General features: G+C 41.2%; 1 protein-coding gene across 5 annotated transcripts in view; it reads right to left on the bottom strand.

Moving 5' to 3' along the window:
- Positions 1-1,298: 1,298 nt before the first annotated feature.
- LOC139557315 (GRIP1-associated protein 1-like) overlaps positions 1,299-15,428 on the bottom strand; it is a 65,786-nt gene continuing 51,656 nt past the window's right edge. For 4 of the 5 annotated variants that reach the window (XM_071371951.1, XM_071371954.1, XM_071371950.1 and 1 more), the window contains one exon: positions 1,397-1,507. In XM_071371951.1, the coding sequence (XP_071228052.1) occupies positions 1,412-1,507 (96 nt within the window). In that variant the 3' untranslated portion in view covers positions 1,397-1,411. Of the gene's footprint in view, positions 1,316-1,396; positions 1,508-15,428 lie in introns of those variants that run through there. The other variant, XM_071371952.1, reaches the window with a different exon arrangement.

Genomic DNA, 15,428 nt, shown 5'->3' on the forward strand with positions numbered 1-15,428 from the left:
TTGAGTAGGCTAAACTCGCTAGCAGCATTCGATGCTAGCAGCATTCGATGCTAGCTAAGCAAGTGAAAGTGAAAAAAATATAGCACAAAATCTCTCTCTCTCTCCCTCTTCCTTAATTTTGGAAGACATTCATTTGTTCAAAACTGTTCAACTATTGTCTTTCTCTTTAAGTTAACTACCCACCACATTGTATACACTGCCATGTTAGCTAGCTGTAGCTTATGCTTTCAGTACTAGATTCATTCTCTGATCCTTTGATTGGGTGGACAACATGTCAGTTCATGCTGCAAAAGCTTTGATAGACTTATAGAGAATTTATGACAACCTATGGAAGGGGGTGAGAACCTAAGCCTCCTAGGTCAATGTACCCAGAGGAGGACAGATGCGGTCCTCCGGCTACACCAAGGTGCTACCCTACAGAGTGCTGCTGAAGCTACTGTAGGCCTTCATTGCAAAACAGTGTTTTAATAAATTATTTTGTGACATGTAAATATGTTTTGTATAGTTTTACCTAGAAAAGATAACTTTAATGTTAAATGAAATTCACTGGGGAGGATGGTCCTCCCCTTCCTCCTCTGATACAGTATATTTCCTCCTAATATTGTACAATATGTGAGTCTACCCTCTTTTCATTGGCCTGGTTGTTTTTATTGTTTGACAGTGTCAGAGTACCCACTCATTTCGGTAATTTGAGTGGTGTTAAAAAAGATTCTGCTAATGTCTCCAGTCATGTTAATGACATAGAATAGCAGGAAATGCATTTATAAAACACCTATGCTCAACTGTATGCAACTACATAAATGCGATGATAGAGGCATGCAATGCCTTATTATAAAGGTTATTTTTTTACCCACCACTCAAATCATCTTCCCTCTGCTATGTTTACACATGTTTTTGGTTTGTGCAGCATGAAAAAGACATGTCCTACCTATATAGTTCTCAACCATGACCTTTAAGACATGAGCTATTTTAAGTCTTACATTTTTTTTAATACTCCTGATTATTCCATGGGCTTACTGTACAAAGTAGGGGGAAAACCTCCTTCATATCTATTGGAATTGATAAAGCAACGGATAAAACTCCAGGGAGGGCATTTTTTATTATATCAAGGCAATTACTGGATGGATAAAACAGCAAAGAGATATTTGGCAAAGGATAATTTGACTCCTGTTTTCCCCCGATAAATGGTTTCTTCAAGATTTAAACCTGAAGCTCTTTTCTTCTCAATTAGGAGACTCCCACAAACTCTCGGACAGCCTCCCACACTGCATGGCCCTGTGCGTGCACTGCCACAATGACACACTGCACACCCACTCTGGAGGCAAAAAAAAGCCCAGGCAGATTCCATTACACAGACACTTAGAACAAGAGAATCAATACAACCTTTGCAAAATGTTAGTTACAGTGCTTTTCAAAACATCTCACATTGAAGGGCAGGAGATGATCGTCTGTTGGTTGTAAAAGATGGTGTCCCCTCCCTGGCTGGTGTTGAAGGAAGCTGTGAGGTCTACAGGGATGATGGGAGAGGAACATGAAATAAAATCAAAGAACTGAAAGAGGATTCCATTCAACATGGTATAGAAGGGCCTACTGCAAATGTCATTATACAGAGTGTACAAAACATTAGCAACAACTGCTCATTTCATGACAGACTGACCAGGTGAAAGCTATGATCCCTTATTGAGTTCACTTGTTAAATCCACTTCAATCAGTGTAGATGAAGGGGAGGAGACAGGGTAAAGAAGGATTTTTAAGCCTTGAGACATGGATTGTGTATGTGCCATTCAGAGGGTGAATGGGCAAGACAAAAAGTTTAAGTGTATGGTAGTAGGTGCCAGGCCCACCGGTTTGAGTGTGTCAAGAACTGCAAGGCTGCTAGGTTTTTCCTGTGTGTATCAAGAATGGTCCACCACCCAAAGGACATCCAGCCAACTTGACAGAACTGTGGGAAGCATTGGAGTCAAGATGGGCCAGTATCCATGTGGAACACTTGACACCTTGTAGAGTTCATGCCCCGACGAATTGAGCCTGTTCTGAGGGCAAGGGAGGGTGGGGTGGGGGTGGTGGGTACAAGGGTGGAACTAAATATTAGCAAGGTGTTCCTAAAGTTTTGTACACTCAGTGTATATTACTAGTGCAAACACACCAAGACAGTCGTGAAGAGGGCACGACAAAGCCTATTCCCCCTCAGGAAACTAAAAAGATTTGGCATGGGTCCTGAGATCCTCAAAAGGTTCTACAGCTGCAACATCGAGAGCATCCTGACCGGTTGCATCACTGTCTGGTACGGCAATTGCTCGGCCTCTGACCGCAAGGCACTTCAGAGGGTAGCGCGTACGGCCCAATACATCACTGGGGCAAAGCTGCCTGCCACCCAGGACCTCTACTCCAGGCGGTGTCAGAGGAAGGCCCTAAAAATTGTCAAAGACCACAGCCACCCCAGTCATAGACTGTTCTCTCTACTACCGCATGGCAAGCGGTACCGGAGTGCCAAGTCTAGGACAAAAAGGCTTCTCAACAGTTTTTACCCCCAAGCCATAAGACTTCTGAACAGGTAACCAATGTTTATCCGGACAATTTACATTGTGTGCCCCCCCCAACCCCTCTTTTACGCTGCTGCTACTCTCTGTTTATCTTATATGCATAGTCACTTTAACCATACATCCATGTACATACTACCTCAATTGGCCCGACCAACCAGTGTTCCCGCACATTGGCTAACTGGGCTATCTGCATTGTGTCCCACCTCCCGCCAACCCCTCCTTTTACGCTACTGCTACTCTCTGTTCATCATATATGCATAGTCACTTTAACCATATCTACATGTACATACTACCTCAATAAGCCTGACTAACCGGTGTCTGTATATAGCCTTGCTACTCTTATTTTCAAATGATGTTTTATTTCTTTACTTACCTACACACACACACATACCTTTTTTCCCCCGCACTATTGGTAAGTAAGCATTTCACTGTAAGGTCTACACCTGTTGTATTCGGCGCACGTGACAAATCAACTTTGATTTGATTTGATAGTGATAGCCATTAAACCCTGGATTGCTGATGCTGTGTATTGCCCAATGAGAGGCTTTAAGGCCACCGGTTGGACATATCGGCACTTCTCAGAAGAAGCAGTCCTCCATAGGAATTCTACATTGTTTAAATTAAATGTTTCAAGGACAAAATTACATTAATAAATAAAAAAGAACACTGTTTAAAATCAGGCTGATCTGGGAGAGTTCTTCTGAAAGACGCAGGACTGAGCACTGATGCACCAGAATGAACATGCAGTCCTCCTCACAGACATCAGGGGAGGGAGGTTTTTTATTATTATTTTCATCATAAAAAAAAGGACGATCAAGTAATTCTGAAAGTTTTTACAATAGCCTTGAGAAGGCCTTGTTCGAGTTGAGGGATTTCGACTAGCAAGGAGAGATTATGAAGTAAGAAAAAATAATATATGGTCCGGTGAGAATGGATAGATTGCAGGCAGAGACAGGGAGACAGACAGTGCTCCCGTCTTGGTGGCCCATGTTGTTAGGATAGTTTGCTTCTGCAAAGCTTAGAAAAGCTATTTATAGACAGCCGTGAAGAGGAAAAGGAAAACTGCCACATTTTTTTAACTCTGTAACTCAAGATTCCATCTCCAAACCCTGTCTCTTTGCTGGCCAGGGAAATGCCATAGTGACTTTACGGATTCCCAGGTTTAAAATAGAACAAGGTTATGTCATTGCCAGATGAAAAAGTAACATCACCCCCTTTAAAGTTGAGAAAAGTGTTCTAATGTTATAGCAGACATTGTACCTTTTTTGTTGTTGGTCAAAATACTTCTATATGGATGCATTGGACTAAATAATGTAATGTTCCCAATGGGATAAACAGTACAGATATGAAAGTTTAACAATTATATGTATTAACTTTCATTAATGCACATCAATGACACAACCTGCCAGACAAACCAACTTCCAACATGCTCAGGTTGTCAGTTTGTTGTGACCTGACCTGAATGACTTGATAGGAAAGAACTAGCTAAGTGACCTGATATTCCAGAAGCGTCTGGGACAGAAACTCAACATCAATCAAAAGCTGCTGGTAATTGAGTAGTGTGTGTGTGTGTGTAACTGGATAAGTATATTAGAGTACAATCAACTTCACAAAGAAATATGATTTTGTGTTACTAAGTAGTAGCTAGGCTATGCCTCTCAGTCTGCCAAGATTATGCCCTGGTCGGTTGGTTGGTTGCCATGCACAATTAAGGTTACATCTATAACTTACGAGTCGTACCCACTGTGTGGAAACATTTGATGTGATGCAACGGGACACACGAGAACATGGCAGTAATGTACCAGTGTGTTTCTTACCTCTGATACAGTTGCTAGCTTCTGGAACCCTAGTGTATATGAATGGGGCTGACAGGGGCACACACAAACACACCGATAACTTCTAATATTACAAGTTTGGGGGAATGTCAAGATAGGGCACATACAACAACACTACTAAGAATGTTTAAATGGCCAAGCTTAGGCAATTGTTTGCACCACAGATCAGTTTCTCACAACACTGATACCAAGCTAAGAGGATCCACCAGTCTGTACGTAGCTAACACATCAGCCGTATACAGTTGAAGTCGGAAGTTTACATACACCTTAGCCAAATACATTTAAACTCAGTTTTTCACAACTCCTGACATTTCATCCTAGTAAACATTCCCTGTCTTAAGTCAGTTAGGATCACCAATTTATTTTAAGAATGTGAAATGTCAGAATAATAGTAGAGGGTGATTTATTTCAGCTTTTATTTCTTTCATTACATTCCCAGTGGGTCAGAAGTTTACATACACTCAATTAGTATTGCCTTTAAATTGTTTAACTTGGGTCAAACATTTCAGGTAGCCTTCCACAAACTTCCCACAATAAGTTGGGTGAATTTTGGCCCATTCCTCCTGACAGAGCAGTTGTAACTGAGTCAGGTTTGTAGGCCTCCTTGCTTACACACGCTTTTCCAGTTCTGCCCACAAATTTTCTATAGGATTGAGGTCAGGGCTTTGTGATGGCCACTCCAATACCTTGACTTTGTTGTCCTTAAGCCATTTTGCAACAACTTTGGAAGTATGCTTGGGGTCATTGTCCATTTGGAAGATCCATTTGCGACCAAGCTTTAACTTCCTGACTGATGTCTTGAGATGTTGCTTTGTCGGGTTCACCTAGGGGTCATTAATAAGGGCTGTACAAATGTTTGATGTATTAGAATAATTGATTATGCTTATGTTATATTAATAGAAGGGAAGGGGTTATAAGACCACTCCCTCCTTACATGTATAGGGTCCTAGACTACAGATTAACAATATATAATAATTGTAGAGGTTTAGTATTCTATAATTGTTTTATAGTTCTCTCTTTCTCTTTCTTATAAAAAGGCCCCTCTGAGAATGTGTGACTGAGACAGAACTCTGCAGGGGAGTGGAGGAGATAAGACTAGTCAAACCATTCCACAATAAATCAACTTTGGGGAGTGAACATTTACTAAGTTTTAGATAACACTAAAAGTCATCCTCGTGATGCCATCTATTTTGTGACTCGCACCAGTCCCTCCTGCAGCAAAGCACCCCTACATGATGCTGCCACCCCCATGCTTCACAGTTGGGATGGTGTTCTTCGGCTTGCAAGCATCCCCCTTTTTCCTCAAATCATAACGATAGTCATTATGGCCAAACAGTTCTATTTTTGTTTCATCAGACCAGAGGACATTTCTCCAAAAGGTACGATCTTTGTCCCCGTGTTCAGTTGCAAACCGTAGCCTGGCTTTTTTAATGGCGGTTTTGGAGCAGTGGCTTCTTCCTTGCTGAGCGGCCTTTCATGTTATGTCGATATAGGACTCGTTTTTACTGTGGATATAGATACGTTTGTACCTGTTTCCTCCAGCATCTTCACAAGGTCCTTTGCTGTTGTTCCGGGATTGATTTGCACTTTTCACACCAAAGTACGCTCATCTCTAGGAGACAGAATGCATCTCATTCCTGAGCGGTATGATGGCTGCATGGTCCCATGGTGTTTATACTTGCGTACTATTGTTTGTTCAGATGAACGTGGTACCTTCAGGCATTTGGAAATTGCTCCCAATGATATACCAGACATGTGGAGGTCTACAATTTTTTTCTGAGGTCTTGGCTGATTTATTTAGATTTTCCCATGATGTCAAGCAAAGAGGCACTGAGTTTGAAGGTAGGCCTTGAAATACTTCCGCAGGCACACCTCCAATTGACTCAAATGATGTCATATAGCCTATCAGAAGCTTCTAAAGCCATGACATAATTTTGGGGTATTTTCCAAGCTATTTAAAGGCACAGACAACTTAGTGTATGTGAACTTCTGACCCACTGGAATAGTGATACAGTGAATTATAAGTGAAATAATCTGTCTGTAAACAATTGTTGGGAAAAATACTTGTGTCATGCACAAAGTAGATGTCCTAACCGACTTGCCAAAACTATAGTTTGTTAACAAGAAATTTGTGGAGTGGTTGAAAACGAGTTTTAATGACTCCAACCTAAGTGTATGTAAACTTCCGACTTCAACTGTAGGTGTAAGAGAGCCATGCTATCACGTCTCTAGTCCTCTCTCCAAAAAGGGGTATTCCTGGGTAACGTCAGGCATCATCTCAATGTCAAGGTTATGATTTAATAATTCAGTCAACTATAATGTTTCCTAAAACTAAGGTTTAATCTAAGTCCATGTCTTTTAGGAACTCCTTCCTCACATTCATGATCCCCAAGGGATGGACATCCATTTCATAGCTGCTTGATTTGGTCCAGATACACATAAACTACAGCAATACATATTCAGTATGGAAGTAATCAATATACCAATGACTGCCTCCCTGCTACAACCTGCATAAAATAATCTGACAAACATTACATATTAAGCAGTGAGTGGTAGACACCACCAATGCAGAGCTCGACTGCAATACACTATACGTGCGATAAGAATTATAGGTTACGCAGCAAAGTGGATTCCTCATGACATATACCAAGTACAGAGCCAGGGAGAGAGAGACATCACCTTACTCCCGTCCTGTCAGAGGATAAATGGTCATGGCAGCTTCAAAGACAAAGATGTGTGACCCGCTCAAGGTAACACAGTCACTTCGTTCTGTCTTCTGTCCTCACTTTCACTTGTGTTGTCATATTGAAGATTAATTTTTTTACCCCCACCGTCCATTAACCCCACAATTGTCATTGGTTGCACTAATTGCACTGTTTGTCGACATAACCTGGTTCAAGCATTCATGACATTACCCTGAAGGCAAAGTCATGCAGAAACGTTGGTGGTTTTTTTACCCAAGAAATTACTGGGAGGTTATACATATGGAGTATGCCACTCTTAGTTTTTTTAGCTTACAGTTTATTCATCGTTAGTCAGCACCTCTACACTAAATCATTTTCTCTGGGTGTGTGCCAGCTCATGCTTTTTATTAACCCCACTGTCCAGTCAGAAAATCTGCTTGGTTCTACTGTAAGCCTGTCTTTTAATATTTGTCTTTTATCATTTCTGGATAACCCTGAAAGGAGGGGAGATGCTAATACACCGGCTGACGCCAATTCCAGACCACACGTTGCCCCCACTGCAGACTGGAGTTTGTTTCCTGGTGCAGCATGTCAAGGCTCTCTCCGACTTAACATAACAAATATATATAAAATGAGAAAGGGATGGGCTTTAATTTTGTTGAAAAAATAAATATATATATGTGTTTGTGGCCTTCTGCATCCCCATTGGCTACTCTCGTGTCTCACCCCATAAGGACCTTCGTCCTTTAAAGTTTACTCTTCTGGAGGAACATTTCATTTGATAAGTAACACACAAGCGCTCAGAAAGGGATTTTAGATGACACATTCTGAGATCTGAGAAGACAAACACCCAATGAAGTGGTTCTCAGAGTATGGGACAGCAAATTGTTCTTCCAGGGGCAGAAGAGGCTGTGGTGATGTCTAAACTCTTCAATGAGGCCTGGCTTGATGGGCATCGATAGCTTCTTCTTGCTGTACACCGGGCTGGACTCCACAGCAGAGCAACTCCTCCAGTCTGCTGGAGTATGCGGGCACCCAAGGCCCAGCCTACGTGAAGAACACTGGCTCTGCTATGGGGGGCTGGTCATCTGGTCATCTCCATGATGTTGGAGCTGGTCCTCCACTCTGCCAAAGAAGCCCCAGTGGACACGGCTGATATGCTGCGCCGGGTGTTTGCAGAGGAGAAGGCCTCAAAGGCAAGGGACCTGATGGACGATCAGATGACCTCCCGCTCCCTCAAGCACTGGGTCAACGGGGCCGCCTTCCACTCCCAGATACTAATCCACGAGCCTCGACTGAAGCAGTGTGGAGGAGACAAAGCCAGAATGGCAGTGGACATCTACCTATGAGACCTTCGCCATCACCAATTAGACCTACAAAACCTCCTTCAACAAATACACACATTACCAAGTCTGTGTACCACAGCATCTTGGTTTCCAATATGGTGGATGTAAAAAGGACAAACGGTGTCAAACGATTGACTCAGAAATAAGTCTAAAAGGTAATGTCAACTTCAACGACAGTAATTATCTCTTAAGATTTTTGAAAGGTGGAGTTATACATTGACTACATTTTTGCCCACGATGACAAGATCACAGGGATAGAGAAGAACTTCTCAGTCACCGAGAGATCTTGGTGCTATAATCCGGCAAGACGGATCTTTCTATACCCATCTGACTAAAAAAGAATGTCTGCATCTGAAGAAACCACCAGAACTTTGAAAAAAGTTAATGGTGTTAGTAATTAAAAGGCACATTACATTACATTACAATACACAAATTTACATATACAAAGACAATAGATAACATTCCACAATCTTAGATCCACTAATCTGGGACTTAATGCCCAACCTTCAACATAAAGAAAAAATACCAACTCAGACGTACACTACCCTTCAAAAGTTCAAAAGTTATGCTGGCCTTCTAGGCAGAGTTGCAAAGAAAAAGCCATATCTCAGACTGGCCAATAAAAATAAAATATTAAGATGTGCAAAAGAACACAGACACTGGACAGAGGAACTCTGCCTAGAAGGCCAGCATCCCAGAGTCGCCTCTTCACTGTTGACGTTGAGACTGGTGTTTTGCGGGTACTATTTAATGAAGCTGCCAGTTGAGGACTTGTGAGGTGTCTGTTTCTCAAACTAGACACTAATGTACTTGTCCTCTTGCTCAGTTGTGCACCAGGGCCATCCACTCCTCTTTCGATTCGGGTTAGAGCCACTTTGCGCTGTTCTGTGAAGGGAGTATTACACAGCTCTGTATGAGATCTTCAGTTTCTTGGCAATTTCTCACATGGAATAGCCTTAATTTCTTAGAACAAGAATAGACTGGTGAGTTTCAGAAGAAAGTTCTTTGTTTCTGGCCATTTTGAGCCTGTAATCGAACCCACAAATGCTGATGCTCCAGATACTCAACTAGTCTAAAGAAGGCCAGTTTTATTGCTTCTTTAATCAGAACAACAGTTTTCAGCTGTGCTAACATAATTGCAAAAGAGTTTTCTAATGATCCATTTTTTAAAATGATAAACTTGGATTAGCTAACACAACGTGACATTGGAACACAGGAGTGATGGTTGCTGATAATACGCCTATGTAGATATTCCATTCAAAATCAGCTATTTCCAGCTACAATAGTCATTTACAACATTAACAATGTCTACACTGTATTTCTGATCAATTTGATGTTATTTTAATGGACAAAAAATGTGCTTTACTTTCTAAAACAAGGACATTTCTAAGTGACCCCAAACTTTTGAACGGTAGTGTACATAAATTTCATTAAACAAACATTAAAGACATTTGCTCAGAACCACATGCTCCCACCGTATTCATACCCATCCTGTCCTTCCCACAATAATATCCCTTACCAATGCTCATCTTTTGGATATCTCCAGTGCTTGTAATACTTTATGCCAAATGAGTTCAAATTCCACTATTTTGTTTCTCTCTGTAGCCCACATTTTTTCAATACTTAAATAATAATGCATTCAATTCGTCCACTGTCACTAGAACCACCAAAACGGTCAATCTGGCCGTTTTCAGTTAATTCATTTCAATACATTTTCCTGAATACGGTATGTGTATTTTACACTCTAGCAGTACTTTCAGACAAATATCATAAAAGACAAAAACTTACTGAGCATTTCATCCTCAAAGCGCCATGACGGTCAAAATGGCCGTATGCATATTCAACAGTAGAATAGCCAGGCCTTGAGGAGAACCAATAGTCAAAGGTCTACTAAATTAATTTAACTAGAAAGCCTGACCTCATTCTGCCCCCCCTTTGTGCCAATGTTATGTGGTTGTATTTAAGGTGTTAGGTAACAGAATACGACATTTTAATATTTTAAAGAACTTAACATTTCCATTAGTTTGTTACTGTAGGCTACTATGAAAAAAATATTTAAAAAATATAAGATTCTCATTTTAAATCTATTATATTTGTGGATTGCCTTCGTTACAACTAGAAAACAAAAACATGCGTGTTGAAACACAGTAAAAGCCACAAATGACCTCCAGCAGGCCACAAATGTGCATGTGTCAGCATATGGTCTCACAAGGGGTCTGAGGATCTCATCTCGGTACCTAATGGCAGTCAGGCTACCTCTGGCGAGCACATGGAGGGCTGTGCGGCCCCACAAAGAAATGCCACCCCACACCATGACTGACCCACCGCCAAACCGGTCATGCTGGAGGATGTTGCAGGCAGCAGAACGTTCTCCACGGCGTCTCCAGACTCTGTCATGTCTGTCACATGTGCTCATGTGCTCAGTGTGAACCTGCTTTCATCTGTGAAGAGCACAGGCCGCCAGTGGCGAATTTGCCAATCTTGGTGTTCTCTGGCAAATGCCAAACGTCCTGCACGGTGTTGGGCTGTAAGCACAACCCCCACCAGTGGACGTCGGGCCCTCATGGAGTCTGTTTCTGACCGTTTGAGCAGACACATGCACATTTGTGGCCTGCTGGAGGTCATTTTGCAGGGCTCTGGCAGTGCTCCTCCTTGCACAAAGGCGGAGGTAGCGGTCCTGCTGCTGGGTTATTGCCCTCCTACGGCCTCCTCCACGTCTCCTGATGTACTGGCCTGTCTCCTGGTAGCGCCTCCATGCTCTGGACACTACGCTGACAGACACAGCAAACCTTCTTGCCACAGCTCGCATTGATGTGCCATCCTGGATGAGCTGTACTACCTGAGCCACTTGTGTGGGTTGTAGACTCAGTCTCATGCTACCACTAGAGTGAAAGCACCGCCAGCATTCAAAAGTGACCAAAACATCAGCCAGGAAGCATAGGAACTGAGAAGTGGTCTGTGGTCACCACCTGCAGAACCACTCCTTTATTGGGGGTGTCTTGCTAATTGCCTATAATTTCCACCTTTTGTCTATTCCATTTGCACAACAGCATGTGAAATTTATTGTCAATCAGTGTTGCTTCCTAAGTGGACAGTTTGATTTCACAGAAGTGTGATTGACTTGGAGTTACATTGTGTTGTTTAAATGTTCCCTTTATTTTTTTGAGCAGTGTATATCATACACACACACACATTTTTGTAATAATGACAATTGCAACAATACTGAATGAACAATGAACACTTTTATTTTAACTTAATATAATACATAAATACACACACACACACACACACACACACACACACACAGCTCTGAAGTGACAATGATACTGAAGAGTCTGCTTAGGAGACAAATACTCTCAACTGTTTGAATAAAAATAGAGTTTAAGTTACCTGTGATGAATGTTGAAAACAAAAACTGTAATTTCTATATGCAGGAAATCCTACTTTAATAATGGGCATGGTAAGAATTGACAACCAAAGTGCGATTCATAATTCCCATGACACCTTCCAGCAAAATCTGAAAAGCGGTTCCTTCATTTATTCCATAGGATATTTTTAGATTCACTTAAAATAAGGTCTGTGTTTCGTGTAGGCTTACACCACCTTGCCAATTTTATAACTGTGTAGATATCCATAGAACAAGGTAACTCTGATCAATATTGGCTAAATATAAGCGAAGATCAGTTGTTTTGTAGAGTGGATTTATGAAAATATGTTGACAAACGTTACCTTATCCTAGTGAGATTTACATGGGTATCAAAACGTCGAGGCGGTTTAAGCCTGCACGAAACATAGAACTTATTTGTAGTAAATCATTAAAAATCCTACAATGTGATTTTCTGGATTTTTTTTCCTCATTTTGTCTGTCATAGTTGAAGTGTACCTATGATGAAAATTACAGGCCTCTCTCATCTTTTTAAGTGGGAGAACTTGCACAATTGGTGGCTGACTAAATAGTTTTTTGCCACACTGTAAATATTCAGACCCTTTGCTATGAGACTCGTAATCGAGCTCAGGTGCATCCTCTTTTCATTGATCATCCTTCAGATGTTTCTACAACTTCATTTGAGTCCAACTGTGGTAAATTCAATTGATTGGAGTTAATGTAAAAAAATGCACACACCTGTCTATATAATGCCCCACAGTTCACAGTGCATGTCAGAGCAAAAACCAAGGCATGAGGTTGAAGGAATTGTCCGTAGAGCTCCGAGACAGGATTGCGTCGAGGCACAGATCTGGAAAAGGGTAACAAAAAATGTCTGCAACATTGAAGGTCCCCAAGAACACAGAACACATGGTCCCCAAGAACACATGATTCTTAAATGGAAGAAGTTTGGAACCACCAAGACTCTTCCTAGAGCTGGCCGCCCGGCCAAACTGAGCAATCGGGTGAGATGGGCCTTGGTCAGGGAGGTGACCAAGAACTCGATGGTCACTGACAGAGCTCCATAGTTTCTCTGTGGAGATGGGAGAACCTTCCAGAAGGACAAGCATCTCTGCAGCAATCCACCAATGGTAGAGTGGCTAGATGGAAGCCACTCTTCAGTAAAAGGCACATGACAGCCCACTAGGAGTTTGCCAAAGGGAACCTAAAGACTCCCAGACCATGAGAAACAAAATTCTCTGGTCTGATGAAACCAAATTTAAATGATTTGGCCTGAATGCCAAGCTTCACGTCTGCAGGAAACCTGGCACCATCCCTATGACGAAACATGGTGTTGGCAGCATCATGTTGTGGGGATGTTTTTCGGCGGCAGTGACTGGGAGACTAGTCAGGATCTAGGGAAAGATGAACGGAGCAAAGTACAGAGAGATCCTTGATGAAAACCTGCTCCAGAGCGCTCAGGACCTTAGACTGGGGCGAAGGTTCACCTTCCAACAGGACAACAACCATAAGCACACAGCCAAGACAATGCAGGTGTGGCTTCGGGACAAGTCTCTGAATGTCCTTGAGTGGCCCAGCCAGAGCCCGGACTTGAACCTGATCAAACATCTCTGGAGAGACCTGAAAATAGTTGTGCAGCAACGTTCCCCATCCAACCTGACAAGCTTGAGAGGATCTGCAGAGAAGAATGGGAGAAACTACCCAAATACAGGTGTGTGTAGCGTCATATGCAAGAAGACTCAAGGCTGTAATCGCTGCCAAAGGTGCTTCAACAAACTACTGAGTAAAGGGTCTGAATACTTATATAAATGTGATATTTCCGTATTTTAATTTTTATAAATTCACAAGAATTTCTAAAAACCTGATTTTGCTTTGTCATTATTGGGTATTGTGTGTAAATTGATGAGGGGAAAAAAACGATTTAATCCATTTTAGAATAAGGCTGTAACGTAAGAAAATGTGGAAAAAGTGAAGGGGTCTGAATACTTTCAGAAGGCACTGTATATACAGTACCAGTGGAAAGCTTAATTCTGTGCCATGCATATGATGGTTTATTCAATGTTACTATCACAGAGGTAATAGTGATTGATTTAGTTTAAGTAGCAACATGTGTTGCGATACTTAAACGTGTGTGGCATGTCTTAATGCTTGCAATTTCTCAGATTTTGTTGATTAGCTGGAATAACTTGCTTGAATTTTTTATGGGTTGTGGGCTGGAGGGTAGGATCAGCTGTTTCTGCTAAAAGGCTGTTCACAACATGACTGCTCATTTACAGTTGGCAACTACAGCACTCACTCTTTTGCCAGTTAAATGTGTTGCTTAGATGACAGGAGGACAGTCTGTCCAATTCATTTTTCTGATCTCCATCTTTTTTTGCCATCTTGTTTTATATTACATCTCTTTTCAAGAGGGAGACAGACTCTTGAGAGGCAGTGAGGGAGGAGGAGAAGTAAATTACTTACAGATAGTGTACTATCACACAAAACAACAATGTACGAGGTGTGTGTTAGCTGGCCCTACTTTAAATCTTAAACACATTGTTCGATCCACTGGGTGGAATAAAAAAAATACAGTAGGTATCAAATTCAAAAACAGTAACGGCAGTTGTTGCCATACAAAACCAGGACAAAAAAAAGACCATTGGGAATTTTCACGAAATTTCATCGACAGAATGGTCCTTTGGTGGAAGTATTGTTGACATATTTGACGTTTGTATCTAAAAGCATAATTGAGAAATAATTAATCCATTTTGGCATATTTATTCCATTTTGGTCTTACCCAGGCCTCTTAACTGTGCTTCATCTGTAGGTGCTACAAAGCAAAAATGTGTGTCATATGAAGCTTTACCACTTGCTCTCTAATATGAGTAGTATTTTGATTTCCAAAAAACATTTCTTACAGTCATTTAAACAAGAATATTGGAAAAAAAGTGGCACATTGTCTATATTGTTGACCGAGCAGGATCTCTGCTACTTTTAGAGTTATGATCCAATTTGTAAGCATTACTAACAGAATGATGTTAAAATGGATTCAAAATGGTCACCGTTTGCTGGTGATTTGAAGGATGTGTAAAAGGAAGGTTGTCTACTGTGCCAATGTATCTGTATAAAATGGGCCATAACTTTAAAACTAGCAGAGATCTGGAACTTTGATATGCCCGTAGAGTATATTATGGAATCACTCTAAAGAGATCTACTCATTACCATTTCATGGAATTATTCAGTATTGGGTGAATAGAGAACACGTCTCAGAGACTGGTTCAGAAGCACCCCTGAGGTAAACATAAAGGTATTAACTGAATAATTCAAAACTCAGGAGGAACACTTAATTCTACTGTTGAACCACCACTGTATGCCCACATCATTCCAATTATGAGAGACGAGCGAGACACCTCAGTGAATTGTGTTTAATTAAAAACAGATTGGAAAGGTTGGTACCATGACACAACAATTAACCTTAACCACCAAATTTGTCGATATCTTTTTCTAAATTAACTCAATAAAACTTCTTCACCTTTCGATACTTCATTTCCCGATGGGAAAGGAAATACAAGAAAAGCAATTAGCGTAACAAAACATATGCACTTCAGAGAATATGACATCAATAAAACAATTTTAGAACGAATGTACACCTA

This window comes from Salvelinus alpinus, chromosome 28 (genome assembly GCF_045679555.1).
Source record: "Salvelinus alpinus chromosome 28, SLU_Salpinus.1, whole genome shotgun sequence".
Lineage (NCBI taxonomy): Eukaryota > Metazoa > Chordata > Actinopteri > Salmoniformes > Salmonidae > Salvelinus > Salvelinus alpinus.